The sequence below is a fragment of the Macaca nemestrina genome, chromosome 17, assembly GCF_043159975.1.
Source record: "Macaca nemestrina isolate mMacNem1 chromosome 17, mMacNem.hap1, whole genome shotgun sequence".
NCBI classification, from domain to species: domain Eukaryota; kingdom Metazoa; phylum Chordata; class Mammalia; order Primates; family Cercopithecidae; genus Macaca; species Macaca nemestrina.
The window spans coordinates 89,530,334-89,556,628 of record NC_092141.1 but is presented as its reverse complement, the minus strand read 5'-3'; the positions used below and the strand labels follow the sequence as shown (position 1 = coordinate 89,556,628).

The following is a 26,295-nucleotide window of genomic DNA, read 5'->3' as shown; positions in this document are numbered from 1 at the left end:
CCAACGAGGAAGAATGAAGGGACCTCATGAAGCACCATCAGCAGAGACTCAAAGGCCACAGCATTAGGCACAGCGCTAAACTAGACCAAAAGTAAAGGCTTCTCTAGACTAGGGGTCACCAAACTTCCTGCTGTAAAGGGGCTATAGATAATATTTTAGGCTTTGTGGGACATACAGATTTTGCCTCAACTTCTCAACTTTACCACTGTCACACGAAATCAACATTGACCATCCCCAAACAATGGGCCTGTGTTCCAAAATACTTTATTTATAAAAACAAGCGGCCGGGCGCGGTGGCTCAAGCCTGTAATCCCAGCACTTTGGGAGGCCGAGACGGGCGGATCACGAGGTCAGGAGATCAAGACCATCCTGGCTAACACGGTGAAACCCCATCTCTACTAAAAAATACAAAAAAAAACTAGCCGGGCGAGGTGGCGGGCGCCTGTAGTCCCAGCTACTCGGGAGGCTGAGGCAGGAGAATGGCATGAACCCGGGAGGCGGAGCTTGCAGTGAGCTGAGATCCGGCCACTACAGTCCAGCTTGGGCGACAGAGCGAGACTCCGTCTCCAAAAAAAAAAAAAAAAAAAAAAAAAAATGTGGTGCATACAGGCTATGGAATACTATAGGCTATGGAGTACTACAGGCTATGGAATACGACAGGCTATGGAATACTATAGACTATGGAATACTACGCAGCCACAAAAAAAAAAATAAGATCATGTCCTTTGTGGGAACATGGAGGCCATTATTCTTAGCAAACTAACACAGGAACAGAAAACCAAACAGCACATGTTCTCACTGATAAGTGGGAGCTAAAGGAAGAGAACATGCAAAGACAAAGAAGGGAACACACACTCGGGCCTACTTGAGGGTAGACGGTGGAATGAGGGAGAACATCAGAAAAAAAAAGCTATTGGGTACTAGGCTTAATACCTGGGTGACAAAATAATCTGCACACAAACCGCTGCGACATGAGTTCACCTATATAACAAACCTGCACATGTTTCCCACACCTAAAATAAAAGTTGTTTTAATATGAAAAGATACAATACAATACAAACAGTGTGGCAGCATCTCCTAGGGCTGAACATTTGCTTTCTCTATCTCCCAGCAATGCCACTCCTAGGAATCAACACCAGAGGCATATTAGATACACGTCCCGAAAAGACATGTGAGAGAATGTTCCCTGAAGCACAATTTTAATAGCCTAAACGCTGGAAACCACCCAAATGCCCATCAGCAGGTGAGTTAACTGCAGTCCAAGGGGGTGAATGAGCATGGCTACTGGAGCAGCATGGACGAATCTCACTGACAATGCTGAGCGAGAGGAACCAAAAGCCAAAGTAGTCACACCACCCTGGACATCAGGAGTGCAGCTTCCTGGGGAGGGGTGGCCAGCGACTGGGGGCAAAGATGGTTTTCAGGGCGGGGTTGTTCTGTTTCTCGATCTGGTTGTAAGAGTGTCTACTTTGTGGCAACTCATCCAGCACTTACGATGTGCTGGGCATCCTTAGACAACAGAGTGGCTTAGGGAAATTTAAGTGAGACTCGTCTTTGCAACCAAAAGAACCTGACTAAAACAAGTATCTTGATTTCAAAACAAAAAAAGAAAACAGAACTTTAAGTATCGCCTTTTTTTTTTTTTTTTTTTGCAGATGTAGTCTCGCTCTGTTGCCCAGGCTGAAGTGCAGTGGTGCAATCTCAGCTCACACAACCTCCGCCTCCCAGGTTCAAGCAATTCTCCAACCTCCGCCTCCTGGGTTCAAGCGATTCTCCAGCCTCAGCCTCCCAATAGCTGGGACTACAGGCGCCCGCCACCACATCCGACTAATTTTTGTATTTTTAGTAGAGACAGGGTTTCACTATGTTGGCCAGGCTGTTCTCAAACTCCTGACCTCGTGATCTGCCTGCCTCAGCCTCCCAAAGTGCTGGGATTACAGACGTGAGCCACCACGCCTGGCCTATTTTTTAAATTAATTACTTTATTTATTTTCAAGATAGGGTCTCACTCTGTTGCCCAGGCTGAAGCACAGTGGTATAATCACAGCTCACTGCAGCCTCAATCTCCCTGGGCTCAGGTGATCCTCCCACCTTAGCCTACCAAGTAGCTGGGACCATAGGTGCCACCACCACATCTGGCTTTTTTTTTTTTTTTTTTTTTTTTGAAAAGGAGTCTCTGTTACCCAGGCTGGAGTACAGTGGCGCGATTTGAGCTCACTGCAACCCCCGTCTCCCAGATTCAAGCAATTCTCCTGCCCCAGCCTCCCAAGTAGCTGGGATTACAGGTGCCCGCCACCACACCGGCTGATTTTTGTATTTTAGTAGAGACAGGGTTTCACCATGTTGAACAGGCTGGTCTTGAACTCCTGACCTCAGATGATTCGCCCACCTGCCATCTCCTATTGTGCTTCTGCTTCCAAAGGCCTTCCTACCACTCAAGCTGGGACCCGTCTACCCACCTTCCTTCCCTCCACACCAACCAGCCAAACCCTTCCCATCTCTCACGGTCCAGCTCAGGCCTGCATGACAGAGAAGAGGACACCAAAATATCAGCAGTGGCATCTTGGTCCATTCCTACTGCTACAACAAAAATACCTAAGACTGGGTAATTTGTAAATAGCAGGAATGTACTTCTCACGGTTCTAGAGGTTGAGAAGTTCACAATCAAGGTGTCAGCATCTGGGCGTCTAGTGAGGGCTGCTCTAGGCTTCAGAGACGGCACCTTTGCGCTGTGTCCTCACTTGGCGCGAGGCAGGGGCCGATAAGGGCCCAGCTAGTGCCCTCCGCCCCTTCCAGAAGGCACCCATCCCACCCAAAGGGCAGAGCCCTGCAGCCTAATCACCTCCAAAAGACCCCTTCTTTTTTTTTTTTTTTTTTTTTGAGACAGAGTCTCAGTCTGTCGCCCCGGCTGGAGTACAGTGGTGTGATCTCGGCTCACTGCAACCTCCGCCTCCCGGGTTCAAGCGATTCTTCTGCCTCAGCCTCCCAAGTAGCTGGCACTACAGGCACGCACCACCTCGCCCGGCTAATTTTTGTATTTTTTTTGTATTTTTAGTAGAGACAGGGTTTCACCATGTTGGCCAGGCTGGTCTAGAACTCCTGACCTCCAGTGATCTGCCTGCTTCGACCTCCCAAAGTGCTGTGATTACAGGCGTGAGCCACCGGGGCCTGGCCTGGCCCCACCTCTTCCGTTTCACTGGGGGCTTAAATTCCAACATGAATTTTGGAGGTACACAAACATTCAAACCATAGCAAGGGGCGTAGTGGGATTTTATGTAATTTTACTTCCATTGTTATGTTTTTCCATAGGTTGTTCTAAACATTTTACAATGATATGTGTTATTTTTGTAATCTGAAGGAATCAAAATAAGTTTTCAAGGAAGTGGGTTACTCCAAATTTAAAAAAAAAAAAAAAAAAAAGTTAAAATGTTTTTCAACTATTAAGGCTAAAGTTTTCAGTCTAAAGTTTTATTTAAAGAACAAAAACTCTTCAGGCGCCAGGCACGGTTGCTCATGCCTGCAAACCCGGCACTTTGTGGGGCTGAGGAGGGAGGATCACTGGAAGCCAAGAGTTTGAGACCAGGCTGGTGGTTGTGTGCACCTGTGGTCCCAGATACTCTGAAGGCTGAGGTGGCAGAATTGCTTGAGCCCAGGAGTTCAAGGCTGCAGTGAGCTACGATCGCACCCCTGCACTCCAGTCTCTGTGACACAGCAAGGCCCTGTCTCAAAAAAATTTAAAAAATAATAAAAAAACTCTTCAGGGAAAACATTCACGCTGGCTGACCCAGTAAAAACACATCTTGGTGAAAAGAGCTGTGTGTATGAAGTAAAAGGCTGCACAGTGGTTCTCTGGAGCCTGAGCCCTGAGGCCAAACTGCGGGTCTGACCCAAGCTCTGCCACCTGCCAGGCCAGACCAGCAACAGACCAGGAACCATCGAAACCACCCACTATTGATGCAGGATGGTAGCCCACCCAATGAAGCCACATGTGCCAACATGGAAGCATCTTCAAGACATCGGTGACAAGGCAGGCAACGGTCACACCTAGCTGAAAACTAAATCTGAACCTTAGCAAGGACTTACAGAAAATCCAGGAAAAATCTGATTTAACTTTTTGACAGTACTTTTGTTTTGATATATCTTTAAACTGCTTGTCCGATCTACCTTGTTTTTTGTTTTGAGACAGTCTTGCTCTGTTGCCCAGGCTGGAGTGCAGGGGTGCAATCTCGGCTCACTGCAATCTCTGCCTCCCAGGTTCAAGCGATTCTCCTACCTCAGCCTCCTGGGTAGCTGGGATTACAGGTGTGCGCACCACACCCAGGTAATTTCTGTATTTTTAGTAGAGACGGGGTTTCACCATGTTGGCCAGGCTAGTCTCGAACTCCTGACTTCAAGTGATCCACCCGCCTTAGCCTCCCAAAATGCTGGGATTACAGGCGTGAGCCACCACGCCTGGCCTTGTCTGATCTACTTTTAAGGATAAAATAAAAAGCTCTCCAAGAAAACATCAAACTAAAAGATGCTCACAGTGTACTGGGGAAACTGTCAAGACCACCCAGCCCCCAAGCAGGGGAGCGAGGGGTAGCGGGGGAGCGAGGGGTAGCGGGGGAGCGAGGGGTAGCGGGGGAGCGAGGGGTAGCGGGGGAGCGAGGGGTAGCGGGGGAGCGAGGGGGAGCGGGGGAGCGAGGGGGAGCGGGGGAGCGAGGGGGAGCGGGGGAGCGAGGGGGAGCGGGGGAGCGAGGGGTAGCAGGGGCAAATGAAGGCCAGACATCGAGGGCACAAGATCAGCCATCGTTTTAGGCAACAATTTCAACACATCCCACCAAAACATTCTGTAAGTTCTCACAAGCAAACACGTGTTCTTTGGCTTTCCAAATGCCCGGTGTATCTTGCTTTTCTCCTACATCCAACTAGGAGGCTGTGTGTCACCCTACCTCCTCCTGCACCCAAGCAGTCACCAAGGGTCTCAATTCTGCTTCCAGGGGCTCTTGCGGCTGCCAGGCCTGTCACTCCCAGCCCAAGCTGCTACCAGACCCTCATCTCCTCCTACCCTCAAGAGCCTCCCCACCCCACACCATGCTCCTCCCTCACACACACATATACTCACAAATACACACGCACTGACACATAAATACATATGCATAAACACGTACACACATACACACAGACATCAACACACATGCATACACATAAGCATACGTACACTCACACATACACAGACTCACACAAACACATACATATTCATGCATACACACTTACAGGTATACAGTCACACACACATAAACACATGTACACACTCAGACACATATACACATACTCACACACCCCAGTCTGCAGCCAGAGATCTTTGTAAAATGCCATCCCCTGGGCTGGGCGCGGTGGCTCACGTCTGTAATCCCAGCACTTTGGGAGGCTGAGGTGGTGGATCACTCGAGCCCAGGAGTTCAAGACCAGCCTGACCAACATGGTGAAACCCTGTTTCTACAAAAAAATACAAAAATTACTCAGGCATGGTGGCACATGCCTGTAGTCCCAGATACTCAGAAGGCTGAGGCAGGAGAATCACCTGAGACCAGGGAGGTCGAGGCTGCAGTAAGCGGTGACTGCGCCACTGCACTCCAGCCTGAGTAACAGTGAGACCCTGTCTCAAAAAAAATTAAAAATAAAATAAAATGCCATTCTGAACATGTCACCACCCTGCTTTAAAAGCTTTCTTACTTGTCCTTAAGATAAAATCCAAATTCCTGTGGCCTTATAAGCCGGTCAGGATCTGTCCTATCTAGCCCGCCGGTTCCCAGGTGTCTTAATTCTTCTCTTCTCAGGCTCTCTGCTCCCTTCCTTGACTCAACAAACAGTTATTGATCACCTATTGACTGCCAGTCGCCCCGGGAACAGCCTCGGACACAGTGGTGAACACAGAGTCCCTGTTCTCTATACAACATCCTAGTGGGGAGACAAAACAAACACGTAGCCAAGTTGGGGAGTGGCAGTGTGGGAAGGGAATGGCGGCACAGAGCACGGGGCAGGCATGAGCCGGCTCCCACAGTGCGAGGGAAGGCCCCTCGCAGGAGGGCCCCCAACAGCGTTTCCCTGAAGACCCCACTCACTCACCTCCCAGCTCCTGCACATCCCGGTTCCTCCGGCTGAACTTCCCGCCCTCTCCCCTCCATTCTGTTTCAGCTACTGGCTTGGAGCTCCCACCTCCAGAAGACCTGTCTCTGTCCGGCCCATCCAGCTGCCGCCACCTCACACGCTGCCTCCTGCACTGTCATCCATCTGCCCTGATAGACTGGAAAACGCCTTCAAGGCAAGAATTACTCCCCACGGTACCTGCAGCACTTAGCCCCGTGCCTGGCACAGAGAACGGGCTCGATGATAGTAGCTGAATGACTAAATTCTATAAATCAGTCATTTGTGAATTCATTGTCCATCCTCCGCCCTGCTCCCCCAGCCACTCCACCTGAGTACACAGATCTTCGTCTCAGCCACCATGGACTCCACAGTCCATCCAGCAAGGCGCTCAGCCAAGTCTCTGGTACAGAACAGGCACCATCTCAACGGCCAGCAGCAGAATTCCTGGAATCGCTACCTTGTTACTCAAACACAGATAGATCATGACTGCACTGTGCTTTCACTCAGCTGCATATAAGGATGTTGTTTTTCTCTAATAAGATGTAAATTCCTACAGGGCCACGACCATGTCTTCCATCCCCTTCACCCCATGCAACCCTACGTGCAGTGCCATCCATGTAAAACAACAGCGATTTCCCCACAAAACACTGACTAATGCTGACACTTATTTTTAGACAGCATGAGCCGACTGTTCAGATAGCTGGGGTCTATGCATTTCACCATATGTAACGTTTACCTCAGAAAACAATGAAGTCAACCTCTTATAGCATTGCTTTCCCAAGTGGCCAGGGTTAGCCATTCGGAGGCTCCCTTCTGTGCATTCCAGGTCTGAGCCGGTGATTAACTGAGGACAATGGAGCTGGTTTCCCATGGCTGGGGAGGGAGAGGTAGCAGGAAAAGCGGGAAGGGCAGAACAGATCATGGTGAGGAGCTGTACTGGAGCTCTCTGCACATCCATGGTTTCCAGCACGCACAGAGAAACAGAGGTAAACAAGACACAGAGCGTGCCATCCTCTCTTCCGCTCAGAGGGCCAACCAACAGGAGACGCGTGCCATACCAAGGGCCTGGCACACAGCCCCAGCTCTTCAATGCACACGTTCTTGGCTTCTCAATGCCATTCGCCACTAACAGGAACCAGGCTCCTTGGAGAAAGGCTAATTCCAGGACCGGGGCAGGGAGGGCACGGAGTGAGCTCGGGCCCTCTGGCTATGCTGGAAAGCCAGGACGTGCTCCTAAACAGGTATGGCAGAACGGCAGCATCAGCCAGGAGGCGGCCACTCAGCAAGAAAGGGCTTGATGGTAAGGGGTCAAATGAGCATGACAGCACCGGGACAGAGCACCGCCGTGTGCTCCTGATGGGATTCACGGAAAAAGACGCACCATAATCCCAAATGCCCCACCTCAGTGTGAGGAGGAGAGACCAGGCAGCTCAAAGTCAGGACAATCTACAACATGCAAGGCCAACAAGTTCACAGAGACAGAAAGTAGAACAGCGGTTACCAAGGGCTGGGGAAGGGGAATGGGGAGTTGGTGTTTAATGGAGACAGTTTCAGTCTGGGAAGATGGAAAGCTTCCGGAGATGGCTGCTGGTGGCGGCTGCACAAGCATGTGGGTGTGCTTACTGCCACTGAACTGTGTGCTGAAAGAGGTCGAGATGGTAAATTCACCACAATTAAAAAAAATCAAGGTCAAGAAAGTCTAAAACAGACTGAGAGACTCCTTTAGATTAAGGTAGGCTACACAGACACAACCACCAAATGCGACGCGTGATCCTGGGTGACGGGCGGGACATAATTAAGACAGCAACACCTGACCTTCTGAACTGCAGAGGGCCGGGAGCACATGTCCGTGATACACGTCCTGACTCTCACAACTGCACTGTGCTTACGTAAGAAAACAGCCTCCTCTGCGGAGACAGACGCGGTGTTCAGGAGTAGAAGGGGGACGGCATCTCTAACTCAATCTGAATATGTAAATGGAGGGCGACAGTAAACAATGCGAGACGTAAACAATCTGGGAACCTGGGCAAAGGCTATAGGGACACTCATGATACTATTCTTACAAGTTTCCTGTCAGTTTGAAATTACATCAACATTTTTTTTTTTTTTTTTTTGAGACGGAGTCTTGCTCTGTCACCCGGGCTGGAGTGCAGTGGCCGGATCTCAGCTCACTGCAAGCTCCGCCTCCCGGGTTCACGCCATTCTCCTGCCTCAGCCTCCCGAGTAGCTGGGACTACAGGCGCCCGCCACCTCTCCCGGCTAGCTTTTTGTATTTTTTAGTAGAGACGGGGTTTCACCGTGTTAGCCAGGATGGTCTCGATCTCCTGACCTTGTGATCCGCCCGTCTCAGCCTCCCAAAGTGCTGGGATTACAGGCTTGAGCCACCGCGCCCGGCTCACATCAACATTTTAAAATACAAAAAGTACTAGTCAAGAACAATAAACGCACCTGAAAAATATACCGACAGCTGGGTAAAATTCAAACTTGTTATTAGGGACTGTCTCCTCTTCAGCTGTTTCCTGTTCTGCCTCTAAAGGCATGAAAATTCTCTGCAGAGTCACACCTACCAGTACGTGACAAGTTTAAAGGTTTCAGGGTCTTTTTTTTGAGACAAGGTGTAGCTCTGTCACCCAGGCTGGAGGGCAGTGACACGATCATAGCTCACTGCAGCCTCGACCTCCCTGACTCAAACCATCCCTTTGACTCAGCTATCCGAGTAGCTATGACCACAGGCGCACGCCACCACGCCCGGCTAATTTTTCGTATTTTGTAGAGCCAGAGTTTCACCACATTGCCCAGTCTGGTCTCAAACTCCTGAGCTCAAATAATCCACCCGCCTCAGCCTCCCAAAGTGCTGGGATTACAGGCATGAGCCACTGTCCCCAGTCTAGAACACAGTTAAAGTATTGCTTTATAATGCCAAATATTTACTGGAATGGCATTTTCCATATATTTAGGTACTTATTTATTATTATTTTTTGAGACGGAGTCTCGCTCTGTCACCCAGGCTGGAGTGCAGTGGCACAATCTCGGCTCGCTGCAACCTCTGCCTCCAGGGTTCAAGTGATTCTCCTGCCTCAACCTCCAGAGTAGCTGGGATTACAGGTATCTGCCACCATGCCCAGCTGATTTTTGGATTTTTAGTAGAAACAGGGTTTCACCATGTTGGCCAGGCTGGTCTCGAACTCCTGACCTCAAGTGATTTGCCCTCCTTGGCCTCCCAAAGTGCTGGGATTACAGGCGTGAGCCACTGTGCCCGGCCATTTTCCGTATATTTAGACTTAGAAAAGGTATCAAACTTCAGCTCTCCTGAAACAAGTATTGTAGATGACCAAAATACCTTTTTATTTTTGGACTGATTGATTGACTGATTGATTGATTTTTAACAAAGTCTCGCTCTGTCGCCCAGGCTGGAATGCAGTGGCATGATCTTGGCTCACTGTAACCTCCACCTCCCGGGTTCAAGTGATTCTCATACCTCAGCCTCCCAAATAGTTGGGATAACAGGCGTCCACCACCACGCCTGACTAATTTTTATATTTTTGGTAGAGACGGGGTTTTCACCATGTTGACCAGACTGGTCTTGAACTCCTGTCCTCAAGTGATCCTCCCACCTTAGCCTCCAAAATTCCTTTTTAAAGTCATTTGAATAAGAGGAGGATAGAGTCAGAAACCTGGAGGACAGATCCTGTGTGTAATCCACATGCTATCTTGTTAAAACTCCAGCTCTAGAACTCCACAGGGTGATAATGAGGAGGAAGTGTTCGTATCCATTTCAAGACTCTTCCACAGCTCTTCAGAACAAAACAATGAGACGGAGTTTCACTCCATCACCCGGGCTGGAGTGCAGTGGCAAGATCTTGGCTCACTGTAACCGCCACCTCCCGGGTTCAAGCGATTCTCCCGCCTCAGCCTCCCAAGTAGCTGAGATTACAGGCACCCACCACCATGCCTGGCTCATTTTTTGTTATTTTTAGTAGAGACGGGGTTTCACCATGTTGGCCAGGCTGGTCTCAAACTCCTGACCTCAGGTGATCCACCTGCCTCAGCCTCCCAAAGTGCTGGGATTACAGGTGTGAGCCACCGCGCCCAGCCAGCATGTTTTAAGTTTTCTTTTTTTAATCTAGGCAGATGGTCTCTTTGTGGCTCCTGAAACTCACATGAGACTCACTAATGACAAGTATATCCACTTCAAGAGCAAATAAAAAGAGCTGAACTGTACCAGCCAGCCGGTCCACACTAGACCCACAAACTCCGCCCACTGGAACCCACCCACTTCACACTCTATTTCTACCTTCTTTAAATCAGTAGGATCCATGCTCTAGTGCCCATTCCTACCGCAGCTGCCTCTTCTGTGGCTCCCAAGGTTTCTTTTTTTGCTGTTTCTATTGAAGCAGGGTCTCACTCTATTACTCAGGCTGGAGTGCAGCAGCACAATCATAGCTTACTACTGCAGCCTCAACCTCCCAGGCTCAAGCGAGCCTCCGGCCTCAGCCTCCTGAGTTGCTGGGACCACAGGTGCGCACCACCACGTCCGGCTTATGTTTTACTTTTTGTAGAGACAGGGCCTCACTTTGTTGCTTAGGCTGGTCTCAAATTCCTGGGCTCAGCATGTAGTTGGTGACGGGGAGCTGCCCCAGAATCCCAGCCAGGGAATCGTTGTGCATACGTCTGTGTTTAAAAAGATCTTGTTGTCTGTGGATGCCGTAGAGGGATCAGAGAGGGGTGAGACAGACTTCTGGAGAAACAGGAGGCCCTGACGGTGGCTATGTGGCCACATGTAAGGCCACTGCCCTTACAATCACACAAGCACTCGTGTGAGTCTCAGGAACCACAAAGAAAGTATCTCTCTAGATTAAAAAAAAAACTTTTTACATCCTCCCAGCTCAGCCTCCCAAAGTGCTGGAATTACAAGTGTGAGCCACCAAGCCCGGCCCCCAGGGTTTCTCACCTGGATTAGCACAACTCCTCTCCACTTGGTGCTCCCACCTCCAGCCTCGCCCCTCTCCAATCGCCCCACTCCATCCATAGCCAGTAAGGTATTTCAAAACACAAATGTATGCACAACAACTCCCCAGCTGGAATCCTGGGGCAGTTCCCCATCACCAACTACATGAAGTCACTGGCTGCTGGGAGTTTAATGCTGGTCAATGTGAATGATTTCTTTCATAAATGCAGTTCAATGCAAATGATTTACTTATTTAATACGAAATCAAGATGCTCCCAATAATAATGTCATTCTCACCTGTAATTACTATGATTGATACCTATACCTGTGTATTATAATTTGGTGCTACCGTGTCTGTCAGTCTGTCTAGGCAGCAGGGCCCTGGAGAGACAGGACATTGCCCACGAGCTGTCCACCTTGGCTGAACCTCTGGCCACCTTCTCCTTGCCAGACAGAGTGGACGTTCCTTCAGACAGACTGGGTGTTCCTCCACTCCCAGCACAAGAGCTACTGGGTGGTGCATCTCCCTCTGGACACGCACTAGAAATCTGGAGCTATAGGAGGGCCTGAGCCAAGATCACACCACTGCACTCCAACATGGGCAACAGAGCAAGACGCCGTCTCAAAAAAAACAAAACCAAGAACACCTATCCACTGGTGAACTTTTTGTACCCTATTACATTAAAATCCACTGGTCTAACATTGAATGGATCTTTTACCCATGGACGATTTTGTAATATCATGGATTGGTCATCTGGAAATACTGGTTCACTGAATTATGCTAATGTTCCAAATGTGGGCACATTTCATTCTACAACATTAATTCCATTCATTAATATCACTATGGATCTCACGGAAACATCTTTAAGTCTTGGGAAGCTGCCAAGTTCACAGCAGCAGATACAAGTTTTCCAAAACCAATTTTCACTTGAAGGTTCAAATTTCATGACTGGCAACAAATACTGTCAGTTGTATTCCTTGAAGTGACAGCTCACTGAGTTCATTTTCAGAAACACGTCTGCCAAGTACACAGGCCTGAACATCCAGAGGGGGCCTGTCGGTGATTCCATTGGGGCATGCTGTGTCCATGAAGGCAGCAGATGCTCCTCCTCCAGGCAGCCACTGGGCTTTGCCTGCAGCAGAAGCAGCAGCACACACAGTCTGAAAAAGATGTGTGCTCAAGAGTCAAGATTTAGTAAAAGTCATCATTTTCACTGCTTTATTAGCAAGGACATTCTCTCCATGTGTATGACAAAGAAATCCGGAACTATTAGTACATCTGGGCACTGCTGTCTTGATTCGTCACTTTAGCACTGTCAGTGCAGATATCAACAGAGTGGAAAAGGCCAGTGGTGTTCCATTATTATGAAAACAGTTTTGACCTTGTGGATCCCTCCAATGGTCTAGGGGAAGCCCCAGCGCACAGGGCACATGCTGTGAGCAGACTGAGCATCATTCTCTGTCTGCCCAATGTTGGTCTGTTTTTCAGTTGAGACATTATGATACAGTTTTGTTTTATTTTGAACTAAACTTTGTTTCTCCCTCTGGACAGGTTCCATTTCCTCTCACTGCTGGCCATGTTACTTATGTAACTTTAGGCAAGTCATTCAGTTGAAACCTCAGTTACCTCATCAGTAACACGGAGATAATGATCCCTAGGTAATTTATGGTGCTGTTGAGCCTTAAAGATAAGGTATGTGGAAGCCCTTTGTAAACCATCAATTTTGTATCAGTATAGTTTTATTGAAGCCCTACTATGTGCCAAGCACTGTCCTATGGACTAGCATAGACTAGACTAGGTCCTTGCTTTATGATGAAAAGCGCACATCTCCAGGAGGAAGCAGGGAGAAAAATATCAGAGAAATAAAGAGCCAGCATGATGGATTATGAGTGATAGGGTGGCTGCTTCAGATGGGGTGATGGCGGGCCTCTCTGAGGAAGGGACCTAGATGCTAAGTATGAACGACGAGAAGGAGCCAGGTGTGCAAAGATCAGAGAGAAAAGCATTCCAGGAGTTTCTATCCAAGAAGCAGAAAAGGCAGGCAGAGGCCAAATCATGAAGGCTTTGTGAACCAGCAAGAGGAGTCTGCGTTCTACTTTAAGCACAGAGAAAGCCAATGGAGACCACCAGTAAGGAAGTAACAGAATCTGATTCACACTTTCAAAAAATCCCTCTGGCCAGCTGCGATGGCTCACGCCTGTAATCCAGCACTTTGGGAGGCCGAGGTGGGAGGATCACTTGAGCTCAGGAGTTCAAGACCAGCCTGGCCAACATGGTGAAATCCCATCTCTATGAAAAATACAAAAAATTAGCCGGGCGTGGTGTCATGCACTGGTAGTCCCAGCTACTCGGGAGGCTGAGGCATGAGAATCTCTTGAATTCGGGAGGCGGAGGTTGCAGTGAGCCGAGATCACACCACTGTACTCCAGCCTGAGTGACAGGATTTCAAAATAAATAAAAATAAAAGATTCCTCTGACTGCTATGTGAAAAACTGGTTTTAGGGCAAGAATGGACATAGGGAAACCAGTCAGGACATGAATGGAGAACCCAGACAAGAGACAGCGGCTGCCTGAACTGGGGCTGCAGCAGTGGAGACAAAATGAAGCAGGCCAATGTAAGACATGCTTTGGAAGTAACGCTGATGGGTTCTAATGAATTGGATGAGGCGATAAAGAGAGGGAGAGGAAATAATTAAGGATAAACTCTAAACTTACAGCTTGAACAACTGAGTGGATGGTGGTTGTGGCAAGTGGTGATGGAGAAAACTAAGAAAAAGCAGGCAATAGGTAGGCATCGGAGACAGAAATTTCAGGCCTGATCAGAACTAAAGATTGGGGGTTTAAGCATCACTGGTGTGTAGACAGTATTTAAAATCCTGGGCCCTGATGAGATCTGCTAGGGAGGGGCACACCCAGAACAGAGAATGGAGTCCGAGATCAATTCCTGGGGTGCCCCTGCATTTAGGTGTCGGGTAGCAAAGGAGTCTGAGAAGGAACAACTAGTGACCTAAGAGGAAAATCCAAGTTTCGTGAAGGCACAGAAGCAAGTGAGGGAAGAGCTTTATGAAGAGGCAATGGTCCATGTTGTGGGATGCTGCTGAAAGGTGAAATAAGGACAGAGAAGAGAACTTTCGATTTAGCAACAAACCGGGGCCATGTGGAGAGCAGTCTCAGGGGAGTGGAACAGGGCGCAGCTGGGACGTGGAGAGGACGCGAGGTGAGGAAAGTAGAGGGGGTAGTGTAGGATTATGAAGGATCGCTATTACCCTTGTGGAAAAGGCCGCCTAAACCTTTGGCAGTCCATGTATTAGCTGAACAGATCTACTCTGCTTCCTCCATGACCTACGCAAAGTATGGCTACAGAGCAATGCAACTGAGCCTAGAGAATGGTTTACAAAATAGTCTTCTTCATCTTACCGTTACATCCCCTACACATGTAGACATAGCATGCCTGTCAGTGGTCCTCCACATGCATGGAAATAGTGTGTCTGGCAATGACCCCACACACGTGTACACAGAACATGTCTGCCGGAGTGCCACCTGCATGTAGACAGTATGTCTGCCAGTCTACATGTGTGTAGACATAGCATGTCTGTCAACACTTTCAGAGCAACAGCTCTCAAGCATCCCTGATTCCAGCCCACATATTCCAGGCAAAAGAGTCATCTGAGACCACTTATCCCCACTACCCACTTTCCAGTAGGAAAATGAGCTCTGTGATTATAAAGTATCACAGTTAGACCAGGCGTAGTGGCTCACACCTATAATCTCAGCACTTTGCAAGGCCAAGGTGGGTGGATCACCTGAGGTGAGGAGTTTGAGACCAGCCTGGCCAACATGGTGAAACTCCGTCTCTAATAAAAATACAAAAAAAATTAGCCGGGCCTGGTGGCGGGCGCCTGTAGTCCCAGCTACTCAGGAGGCAGAGGCAGGAGAATCGCTTGAACCCAGGAGGCGGAGGTTGCAGTGAGCCAAAAACACAAATAGGGGAGATATATACATATATGTTTTAGCCAAAGGTCTGTGAATGATTCATTCTGAACTACAATTCATATACGTCTAATTATTTGAAAACTGTAAGCTAAAAACACTATGGATGCATGCATGCCTCATTCACTATAAATAGCAGAATTAATCAAACAACAAACTAACTTGATAATAATTTTAAACTAACAGTTTAAAATTAGAAACTTAGAAGTTAACTTAGAAATTAACTTAGAAATTAAAATGTGGTAAAAGTGGCATTTGAAAACCAAGACTGATTGAAAACAAAGATGGCAGGCGTCCCAACTGCCAGCGGGCATGGTCTGTCGCTCTGGAAGGATGCCAGATGTTGAAGAGCAAAAAAAACTTCTTAGGAATCATCAGTCAGTCAGCTTTGGTAAAGATGTCAACTTTAGGGATCTGTAGCAAGGCCACTAAATAGGATGCCAGTGACCAGCCTGCGCAACACAGTGAGACTCCCCAACCCCAGGCATAGTGGCGCACACTTATGGTCTCGCTACTGGGGAGGCTGAGGTGGGAGGATCATTTGGGCCCAGGAGGTCGAGGCTGCAGTGAGCCGTGTGATCTCACCACTGTACTCCAGCCTGGATGACAGAGCAAGACCCTGTCTCAAAAAAAAAAAAAAAAAGAAAAGAAAAGAAACAGAAAAACACTCCACAAATGGGGTTTGTTCAGCCTACAGTGTTGGACTACAACGTGTTTGGTAATATATCTGAATTAGTAAGAATATTTACAAATTGGAAGACTTTACATTTAAAAAAATAAAAGTTTGCTGGCTTCTCAAAGACAAAGAAAGAGAGAGGCCTGGCCAAGGCCCAGTTGCCTTCAGTTACAGCATCAGGGAGCTCCCGTTCCCACCCTCCAGAAACTGTCACACACACTGTGTCAAATGTCAGCTGCCATTTATCTTTATCTGTGAACCTATGCCATTATTCTTCTTAAATGTGGCCTGTTTTGCCGGGCGCGGTGGCTCAAGCCTGTAATCCCAGCACTTTGGGAGGCCGAGGCGGGTGGATCACGAGGTCAGGAGATCGAGACTATGCTGGCTAACATGGTGAAACCCCGTCTCTACTAAAAATACAAAAAACTAGCCGGGCGTGGTGGCGGGCGCCTGTAGTCTCAGCTACTTGGGAGGCTGAGGCGGGAGAATGGCGTGAACCCGGGAGGCGGAGCTAGCAGTGAGCCGAGATCACGCCACTGCGCTCCAGCCTGGGAGACACAGCGAGACTCCGTCTCAAAAAAAAAAAAAAAAAAAAATGTGGCCTGTTTCATTCACTTATGCTACCTTCTCACGCTTAGTATCATTTGAGTTTGCAACTTCTGTCCTATAGGGTGTGTGAAACGGTCCATCAAGGTCTGACCTGAGGGAAGAGATGACAAGATTCCAAACTCCCACAAACTCAACTGAAGATGTTAGCTGCTGATTTTCTCCACTGAAAAACAGATACAGCAAACTTTCTCCCCAGCTGCTTTCTAAGCAACAATCTCAGTAGTTACTAAGAGTCACAGAACTTGTTTCTCTTAACAATCTGTGAAAAGCTTATTATGGAATGTTGATCATTCACAAATTAATGTTTTAATTAAAAGATCAAATATATACCCATTAATCAGTTTCGAACAGTTGGAACATAGGTTTAGGACAGCAGAGGGAACCACATTTCAAAAGAAAAAAAAAAAACTGCCCTCTACACAGAATTTTTAAAAAAAAAAGTATTTTCATATATGTATAGCAACCACAAAAGCTTTTAACTATATAATTACTACTAAAGATGTCCATAAGATAGAATATACAACCTCCCCCAATGTCTAACTTATTTAACTCCTTAAACTGCTTTCCGATGAAACAAATTTTTCTAATCTTTTAGAAGTAAGCCAAATCAGTAACTAAAGTACTGCTTACTACTGACTGACTAGAGTTACCAGAAGTATAATCTTTATTTATTTATTTATTTATTTATTTATTTTTGAGACAGAGTCTCATTCTGTCTCCTAGGCTAGAGTGTAATGGTACGATCTCAGCTCACTGCAACCCCTGCCTCCCAGGTTTAAGCGATTCTCCAGCCTCAGCTTCTCGAGTAGCTGGGATTACAGGCAGCTGCCATCAAGCCCGGCTAATTTTGGTATTTTTAGTAGGGACAGGGTTTCACCATGTTGGCCAGGCTGGTCTCAAACTCCTGACCTCAGGTGATCCACCCGCCTTGGCCTCCCAAAGTGCTGGGATTACAGGTGTGAGCCACCGCGCCCAGCCCAGAAGTGTAATCTTATATATGTTCATCATCATATATGAAAAAACAATAATATTCCATAAACATATACATAAGCCTAAAGGAAATCAAACCTTGTAACACCAACTTCCTCTTTTATACCACTGAAACGTGCAAATAAATAAAAGCAGCCTGGAGGGAGAACATAACTTACAAAAAGACAAATTATAAGTGTGCATACATGAGAAGCAGTACCACCCTTTTGCTTTTGAGACCAGGAAATAGATGGTATCTTATGAAGGATAAATTCAACAAAATTCAGCTGTTTTCTTTCCTACCAGCTGCTTGTGAATCACTCTCCACACTCCAACACCATGAGGACAACCTGAAACCTGCACTCAATGCCTCATACCCTAACTCACGATTAAAGAAATCCTGTCTCCAAGTTACAGCAACAGGACCCTACATAAAAGGAGGAAAGTCTAGCTTCAAGACAAATTGTTAAGACTAGAATGAAGTTCACTGTAACTTTAAAATAACTTTGCACTAATTTGTTACTAGTTGAACATTTTCCAGTAATCTCGTTTCCTAGCATAGTATATCAGACTTCTGCACTTCACCCAGCTTGGAAATTTTACAAAGTAGACTAATTATGTGGGTATAAGCATTATATCGCACGTTGCCCTTCCTCTAAGTGTTAACAGAACAAAGTAGTATGCCGAAGAGCATGTAAATACTCGCAATGCTGTATTTCAAATTTGCTTAACTTTTATTATCTGAATCAGAACTTAGTTGGAATTGAATTAACACTACCCAGTGAATAACGACTAATTAAAACAGCCTTTCCCATTTTCAGCCAAAAACTGCAGTCTGAAATGGCTTTTGCTTTCTAATTGACTTACAACGTGTGGCTGGGGGGAAATGTCGGCGCTTTCCCAAGGACACTTTTCAGGCTGTAAACTTTCTTTGTTGGAGAAACTACCAAGTTCAAGGGGTGCCTTCAGAATCCACTTACCCGATCCTTCATCCTCCAGCTTTGAGCTAAGGATTTGGAGCCTTCAATTTTCTCACAGTGCCTCTTTTTCATAAAAGCCAAAGGTAGGTTCCAGTCTGTAAGATCAGCCTCATCTTCCTCCCCCAGGCCCAGAAGAGGCGACTGCAGCATTTCGGACTCCATCAGTGGGGGAGGGGGTGGGGGAGTCCTTGGCAGCAAGCGCTCAAGAACCTCCAGCCTTAAAAACTAGCGTGTACCAGAATTGGTGAAATAAGAAACAGAAAAACGGGGAATCGAAAAACAAATGGATGGAGAGTGCGGAGACCCTTACTCAGACAAAAAGTCTGAGATCCTTATCTCTAACTCTGGGCGGGAAGTGGGGAGGTGGGGGCCGCTAGGAAATGGGGCAGCCCAAGAAGCTCCGCAGACACACACCAGCCCAAGTCCCAAGCCACTGGCTGCTCCTGGGGCTGCACGTTTCCAGAGGGGCTGCGAGCGGAGCTGTCAAAAGCGTAAGAGACTTCAGGCCTCACGATGACCCTGCTCTCGGCCTCCAACGCCTCAGCAGTTCCGAGGACAGGCAGGCCGCTCTTGGTGCCGGTTCGCCCACTGGGCCGAGGTCTCCGGCCAAGGGATCGGGTTCAAAGGGCCCTGGGTCTCCTCCAGCCACTCTCAGCCCTGCGGGTCCCGCACTCGTCTGAGCTGCCGCAACCAGAGCCAGGACCGGCCCATCGTGCCCGCCCGCACCCGGTTCCTCAACCTCAGGTCCGCGCGGCCTGGCTGGTCCTGGCCTTCAGCCCCGAGGCTCTCTCCTGCCTGAGAACGAGTCCTGAGAAACGGGCGACACGGAACCACGGAGAAAACGGACAATGAGGGCTTATTGGGTCAGGGGAGCTTTGCCCTCTGGTTTGGAGCTACAGGGAAACTCATCTCATCAGCACATCAAGGAGGACGCCATATTGCCAGGACCCAGAATGCACCGCGGCCTACGGCGTGGCCGACAGACCAAACCTCCTCAGAGCGTTCTCGCCGCGCCACCCAACAAGCAGCGAAGGAAAGGGAGTCCCTGACCCCATTACCCCGGTTACCGTAATTCCGTTTTCCCCAGTTAATCGCCATTTGTTCAGTAGAGGCGTGTTATTAAAGTCAGTCCTACAAATGAAACTGTCGGTTTAATTTATTTTTTCAAAAACATTATTATAAATGAAGCTACATGCTCCTGAAATTAGAGGAATCAACCGCCTTGTTTCTTCCAGATTTTGAAAAAGCGGCAAAAGCTTCAGGAAAAAACACTGATAATATTAGAAAATATAGTACTTTTTTTTTTTTTTAAATGTAGTATCTTCCACAGTGTCAATCAGATTTTCTCTTTTTCATAGAAAACCAAGTGAAAGGCTGGATGCAGTGGCTCACGCCTGTAATCCCAACACTTTGGGAGGCTGAGGCAAGCAGATCACAAGGTCAAGAGATCGAGACCAGCCTGGCCAACATGGTGAAACCTCCGTCTCTACTAAAAATACAAAAATTATCTGTGCGTGGTGGCGCACACCTGTAGTCCCACCTACTTGGGAGGCTGAGGTAGGAGAATCGCTTGAACCGGGGAGGCAGAGGTTGCAGTGAGCTAAGATCAGGCCACTGCACTCCAGCCTGGGAGACTGAGCAAGACTCTTCAGATGAAGAAGGGTCCGAAGCAAGATTCGATGAAAAAAAAAAATTCATCGAATACAATTCTTTGTTTAATCTGTTTCATTTGCTGAGCAGTTTATCCTTTGTAAATTTCTTTTCTCCTGTCTCAGCCTCGCGCACCACCACGCCCGGCTAATTTTTTGTATTTTTAGTAGAGACGGGGTTTCACCGTGTCAGCCAGGATGGTCTCGATCTCCTGACCTCGTGATCCGCCCGCCTCAGCCTCCCAAAGTGCTGGGATTACGGGTGGATCACGAGGTCAGGAGATCGAGACCATCCTGGCTGACACGGTGAAACCCCGTCTCTACTAAAGAATACAAAAAATTAGCCGGACGTGGTGGCGGGCACCCGGAAGGCAGAGCTTGCAGTGAGCCGAGATTGCGCCACTGCACTCCAGCCTGGGCGACAGAGTGAGATTCCGTCTCTAAAAAGAAAGAAAGAAAAGAAAGAAATTCTAAGTGAGCACGTTGAAGTCCAAACCCACCAGGTGGTCAGAATCGCCCAGGAAACTAAAAATCAGGATGCCCAGCTTCCGCCCCAGACCCCCAGATCGGGGAGCAGGGAGACTGGGATTCAGAATCTGCACTTTTTTTTTTTTTTTTTTTTTTTTTTTTGCAGTTTTTACAGTTTTATTTAAACACCAAACACGCACATGTGTCTACTCATTTTCTTCGCTGCGCAGCCTGGCATGGGGGACAGTGACTCTGACAGCCAGCTGGGCGGCTCTTTCCACGATGGCTTCGCGGTTCCTGGAGGAACGCTGTGAGCGATCTCAGCGCAGTAAGCTTTGTTGCACATCAGCAGCAAGCTCCCTGACGTTGTAGACCATGAACTTCCGGAAGCCAGTGGGCAGCATGGGTTTTGTTTTTTTGTTGCTCCCATAACCAATGTTGGACATCAAGATCTGACCCTTGGCCAGGCGCAGTGGCTCACACCTGTAATCCCAGCACTTTGGGAGGCCGAGGCGGGTAGATCATGAGTTTAGGAGATCGAGACCATCCTGGCTAACACGGTGAAACCTCATCTCTACTAAAAATACAAAAAATTAGCCGGGCGTGGCGGTGGGTGCCTGTAGTCCCAGCTACTTGGGAGGCTGAGGCAGGACTCTTTGCCAGGCTGGTCTCGGACTTTTGACCTCAGGTGATCCACCTGCCTCAGCCTCCCAAAGTGCTAGGATTACAGGCATGAGCCACCACGCCTGGCCTCAACAACAACAACAACAACAAAAATGTTTAAATTAGCCAGGCATGATGACATGCATCTGCAGTACCAACCACTCAGGAGGCTGAGGTAGGAGGATCACTTGAGCCCAGGAGTTTGAGGCTGCAGTGAGCTGAGATCGCACCACTGCACTCCAGCCTGGGCAATCAAGCAAGACTCTGTCTCAAAAAAAAAAAAAAAAAAAAAAGGCCGGGCGCGGTGGCTCAAGCCTGTAATCCCAGCACTCTGGGAGGCCAAGACGGGCGGATCACGAGGTCAGAAGATCAAGACCATCCTGGCTAATACGGTGAAACCCCGTCTCTACTAAAAAAGTACAAAAAACTAGCCGGGCGAGGTGGCGGGCGCCTGTAGTCCCAGCTACTCGGGAGGCTGAGGCAGGAGAATGGCGTAAACCCGGGAGGCGGAGCTTGCAGTGAGCTGAGATCCGGCCACTCCAGCCTGGGCGACAGAGCGAGACTCCGTCTCCAAAAAAAAAAAAAAAAAAAAAAAAAGGCAGAATAACCCTTGGCCTGCCTGAACACAGTGGGAGCACCTTATCCTACAATGTAAAGGTAGAGACCAGATGACTCCTTCTGGCCCTAAAACTTGGACTGTTCGACAAATAGAATTACAGATACAGCAAAGTGAGCAAGAGAACAAATATAAAAACCTGAGTGTTGGGGGCAAATATGACAGAAGGTAGGAGTGAATGCAGGGAGAAACGCAGGGCAAATGGGAGTGGGGGTTGCATGAATAGCTCAGATATATAGCCTTTACCAGGAAGAACTAAGACAGCTGGATATTCAGTCTCTGAGTTCAGCATTGACCCACTGCAACTGACCTAGTCTTTTCTCAAAACAGAACACCATCACAGCTGAGGCATTCCATTTGCAGGCAGAATGGGCTGCGTTCCATCCTGCAACATTGCCGCTTCTCTGCTAAATCAATCAAGGGCATTGAATGTGTTTTGTCATCAAGAATCAGGAGCAAGACTGGAGGTCAGGGAACTTGAGAAAACCAGGTGCTTCGCTGAGCTGTTGTTTTCCACGCAGGGAGAACAGCCAACTCCGGTCCTTTCCAGAAAAATCTATGCTTAGCTTAAAGGAAACCAAAATAGACACGAAGAATGTTGCTATTGTCTGAGCATCATGACTCTGTTTTTAGTAAAACCCAAGTCACTCCCCTCTGCAGGTCAGATGTTTTGTTGACAGTGAAGTGAGAAGAGGAAGGAAAAGGAGGTAACAGGGCCGCAGCATCACCTTCAGCTGGGAATGTGAGGCTGCCAGGAAACCAGCAAGTCTGTCTCCCCCTCTCCACCCATCTAAAAATATGGCGGTATTTATGCATGTGATTTTCACCTTCTACAGCACACCTTTCTATTTTATTCATGATTTTTTAAAATAATAAGCATGTAGATCGATTAGCAGAAACGAAGTTATTCCCATTTTTAAGAGGGTCCCTGGGTAGCATAGGGACTGTGGTGAAAAGTGCCTCTTACTGAATAAACTTTGCCCACTGTCCACATTTCTTCTTTCAGAAGTGAGGATTTTTGCATAGCCCCAGCCTTAAAAAGCCAGCCAAGGAAAACACGGCAAAGACAGAGCCGAGAAGGAAATGCATCAGGGAAGGGACTGCCTGAGAGCCCATCACAGAGCTGGGACCTGCACCCCAGCCTCTCCTTCCCACCCTGGGCTGTTTTGCAAAGGGCAGTGAAGAGCCTCTCTGGGACGCCTGGGATGTGGAGCAAGACAAGGGCAAAGCAGCTGGGAGAGCAGGTGTCCAGGCCCAGTCCCCGCTGGGTGGCCTTCCAGCCTGGGCGCCCTAACCGATGAGTCTGGATGGACTCAGGGAGCCATCTGCAAGGCTTGACAGCATCAGACGCTGCTGTCTGTGGCCCTGTGGATTCTTTGTGGAGAAGGGATGAAGGTCAGTGTCCATTCAAGGTCAAAAATCCCATTATTGGGAGTCCCCTCCTTCCTCCCCCAGATCCTAAAGATGGAATCACAAAGATGTGGTCTGTACCTATGCAGATTTTAAAAGAAAAAAGGGGCTGGGTGCAGTGGCTCATGCCTGTAATCTCAGCACTTTGTAAGGTCGAGGCAGGCAGATCACCTGAGGTGGGGAGTTCAAGACCAGTCTGGCCAACATGACGAAACCCCGTCTCTATTTTAAAAATGCAAAAAATTAGCCGGGTGTGGTGGTGCATGCCTGTAATCCCAGCTACTTGGGAGGCTGAGGCATGAGAATCGCTTAAATACAAGAGGTAGAGGCTGCAATGAGCCGAGATCACGCCACTGCACTCCAGCCTAAGTGACAGAGTGAGACCCTATCTCAAAAAAGAATAAAAAAGAAAAAGAAAAATGGGGTGGGGGAGGAAAGCTTATATGATTGAGACTATATTGAGAAAATGTATTATCCAGTAAATAATATGCAAACTGGATGGGCGCAGTGACTCATGCCTGGAATCCCAGAACTTTGGGGTGCCAAGGCGGGCGGATCACCTGAGGTCAGGAGTTCCAGACCAGCCTGACCAATATGATGAAACCCCGTCTCTACTAGAAATACAAAAATTAGCCAGGCGCGGTGGCATGCACCTGTAATCCCAGCTACTCGGGAGGCTGAGACAGGAGACTCACTTGAAACCAGGCGGCGGAGGTTGCAGTGAGCTGAGATCGCGCCATTGCACTCCAGCCCGGGCAATAAGAGCGAAACTCCATCTCAATCCCAGCTACTGGTCCCAGCCAGAATGGTCTTGATCTCCTGACCTCATGATCTGCCCACCTCGGCCTCCCAGAGTGCTGGGATTACAGGTGTGAGCCACTGCGCCCGGCCCATGCCTGGCTAATTTTGTAGAGACAGGGTTTCACCATGTTGCACAGGCTGGTCTCGAACCCCTGAGCTCAAACAATACACCTGCCTCGGCCTCCCAAAGTGATGGGATTACAGGCATGAGGTTGAGATGTATTTTAAAGACAGAGTCTTGCTGTGCCCAGACATGTGGACCAAGGGTCACAGGACCAGAGATAGGGGGACCAGAGACCCACTAGCATTATAATCCCAGAAATACCATTTGACATTTTAAACAGCATCACGTCATACTTTGACCATTTTTATTTTAAATTTTAAAAGTAAAAAGTAATAGATACTTGTTGGAAGAAATTGGAAAATGTTCCCAAAAATGAAGAAAATAAAAGTTAACCAGAGGAATCAGTGTTCTGATTTTGTGAATTTCCTTTTTTCCTTTTCTTTTTGCCACATATATATGTTTTTAAAAATTGTTTGACGTTAAAAAAAAAATTACTCTGAAACATTTTGAAAATAAAAGATCATCGGTTGGGTGCAGTGGCTCACACCTGTAATCCCAGCATTTTGGGAGGCTGAGGTGGGCAGATCACTTGAGGTCAGGAGTTTGAGACCAGCCTGGCCAACATGGTGAAACCCCATCTCTACTATTATAAAAATCAGCTGGGCGTGGTGGCACATGCCTGTAATCCCAGCTACTCAGGAAGCGGAGGCATGAGAGTTACTTCAACCTGGGAGGCAGAGGTGCAGTGAGGGGAGATTGTGCCACTGCACTCCAGCCTGGGTGACAGAGTGAGACTCTCTCTCAAAATAATAACAATAATAATAATAATAATAATAATAATAATGTTGATGATGATGACTGGGTGCGATGGCTCACACCTGTAATCCCAGCACTTTGGGAGGCGGAGGTGGGCAGATCACTTGAGGTCAGTAGTTCGAGACCAGACTGGCCAACATGGTGAAACCCCGTCTCCACCAAAAATACAAAACTTAGCCAGGTGTGGTGGTGTGGGCCTGTAATCCCAGCTGCTAGAGAGACTGAGACACAGGAATTGCTTGAACTCCAGAGGCGGAGGTTGCAGTGAGCCAAGATCCTGCCACTGCACTCCAGCCTGGGAGACAGAGTGAGACTCTGTCTCGATCAATCAATCAATAACATTCCAGATACCCCAATTGCACCCATTTCATCACCATGTTAGAAGATGGCAGCCCAGAGTCAGCCTGGAATCCCAAGTGATTCCATGCATAGCAAAACGTGAGTCACAGCTTCGTCCTGTATTCTCAACCATTGTGTTAATCACATACAGGGAACTTGTTTCCAGCCCACCTGGGCCCTGAAGGCGGTGGTAAGGTGATTTTCTGAAGAGCGAGATTCAGTCAAGCCTGAGAGAACTCATCCAAGCCCCTGAGCTATTGGTCAGGGCTGGGTCCAAAACTGGGAGGGAGCTGCTCAGAGAGGGTTTGTTGGGGGCTGGGTTGGTCTCCTAGGTGGCCAGAGGTCCTGCCTTCCCTGAGGCAGCCCTGGTTCTCACTCATTGCTCTGGCATAATTATTAATAGCATCCTCTTACATTCTCAAAGATGTTCTGATTTGGATGATAAAACATAGTCACCCTACCTTGTATCCACTCCCATGGGACCCTATACATTGTATTCATTGCATTCATCACTATTCTAATTAAACATTGTTTTAATGTCCCTTTGCCCTGCCAGATAGAAGCTCCACGAAGACAGGGATCATGCCTGTCTCATTCTCCGTTTTACCCCCTGCAGAGAGCCAGAGACTGGTATGCAGTGTGGGCACATAGTATTTGTTTTTTCATTTTGTTTTGTTTGAGACAGAGTCTCACTCTGTTGCCCAGGCTGAAGTGCAGTGGCACGATCTTGGCTCACTGCAGCCTCTGCCTCCTGGGTTCAAGTGATTTCTGGCTAATTTTTGTATTTTTAGTAGAGATGGGGTTTCCCTGTGTTGGCCAGGCTGGTCTCAAACTCCTGACCTCAAGTGATCCCCCGCCTCTGTCTCCCAAAGTGTTAGTATTACAGGCTTGAGCCACCATGCCTGGCCCAGTATATGTCGAATGACTCCAATGAGCAGGACCCCAAGGAGCTACTGCTAGAAGCAGAAACAGGAGCAGGCAACACACAATGGCAGGGAGAATCTGAACGGCTCAGACAGCCCAGAGTGAACACCAGCCCCAAGGCATGCTGATGACTGTCTCTGGCCACAGCAATGGCGTGAACCCCGAATGGAGGGAACAGTGGGGCAGGAGGCTGACCTGGGGTGCGCCTAAAGAGACCCCATGACATCCCAGAAAGAACGG

General features: G+C 48.2%; 1 protein-coding gene across 3 annotated transcripts in view; it reads right to left on the bottom strand.

Moving 5' to 3' along the window:
* The window catches only part of LOC105469284 (regulatory associated protein of MTOR complex 1), a 413,056-nt gene extending 393,803 nt beyond the window's left edge, over positions 1-19,253 (bottom strand). The window contains exon 1 of one of the 3 annotated variants that reach the window (XM_011720145.3): positions 18,306-19,253. In XM_011720145.3, the coding sequence (XP_011718447.2) occupies positions 18,306-18,467 (162 nt within the window). In that variant the 5' untranslated portion in view covers positions 18,468-19,253. Of the gene's footprint in view, positions 1-6,868; positions 7,866-18,305 lie in introns of those variants that run through there. The other 2 variants (XM_071081792.1, XM_011720144.3) reach the window with 2 other exon arrangements.
* Between the last annotated feature and the right edge of the window lie 7,042 nt (positions 19,254-26,295).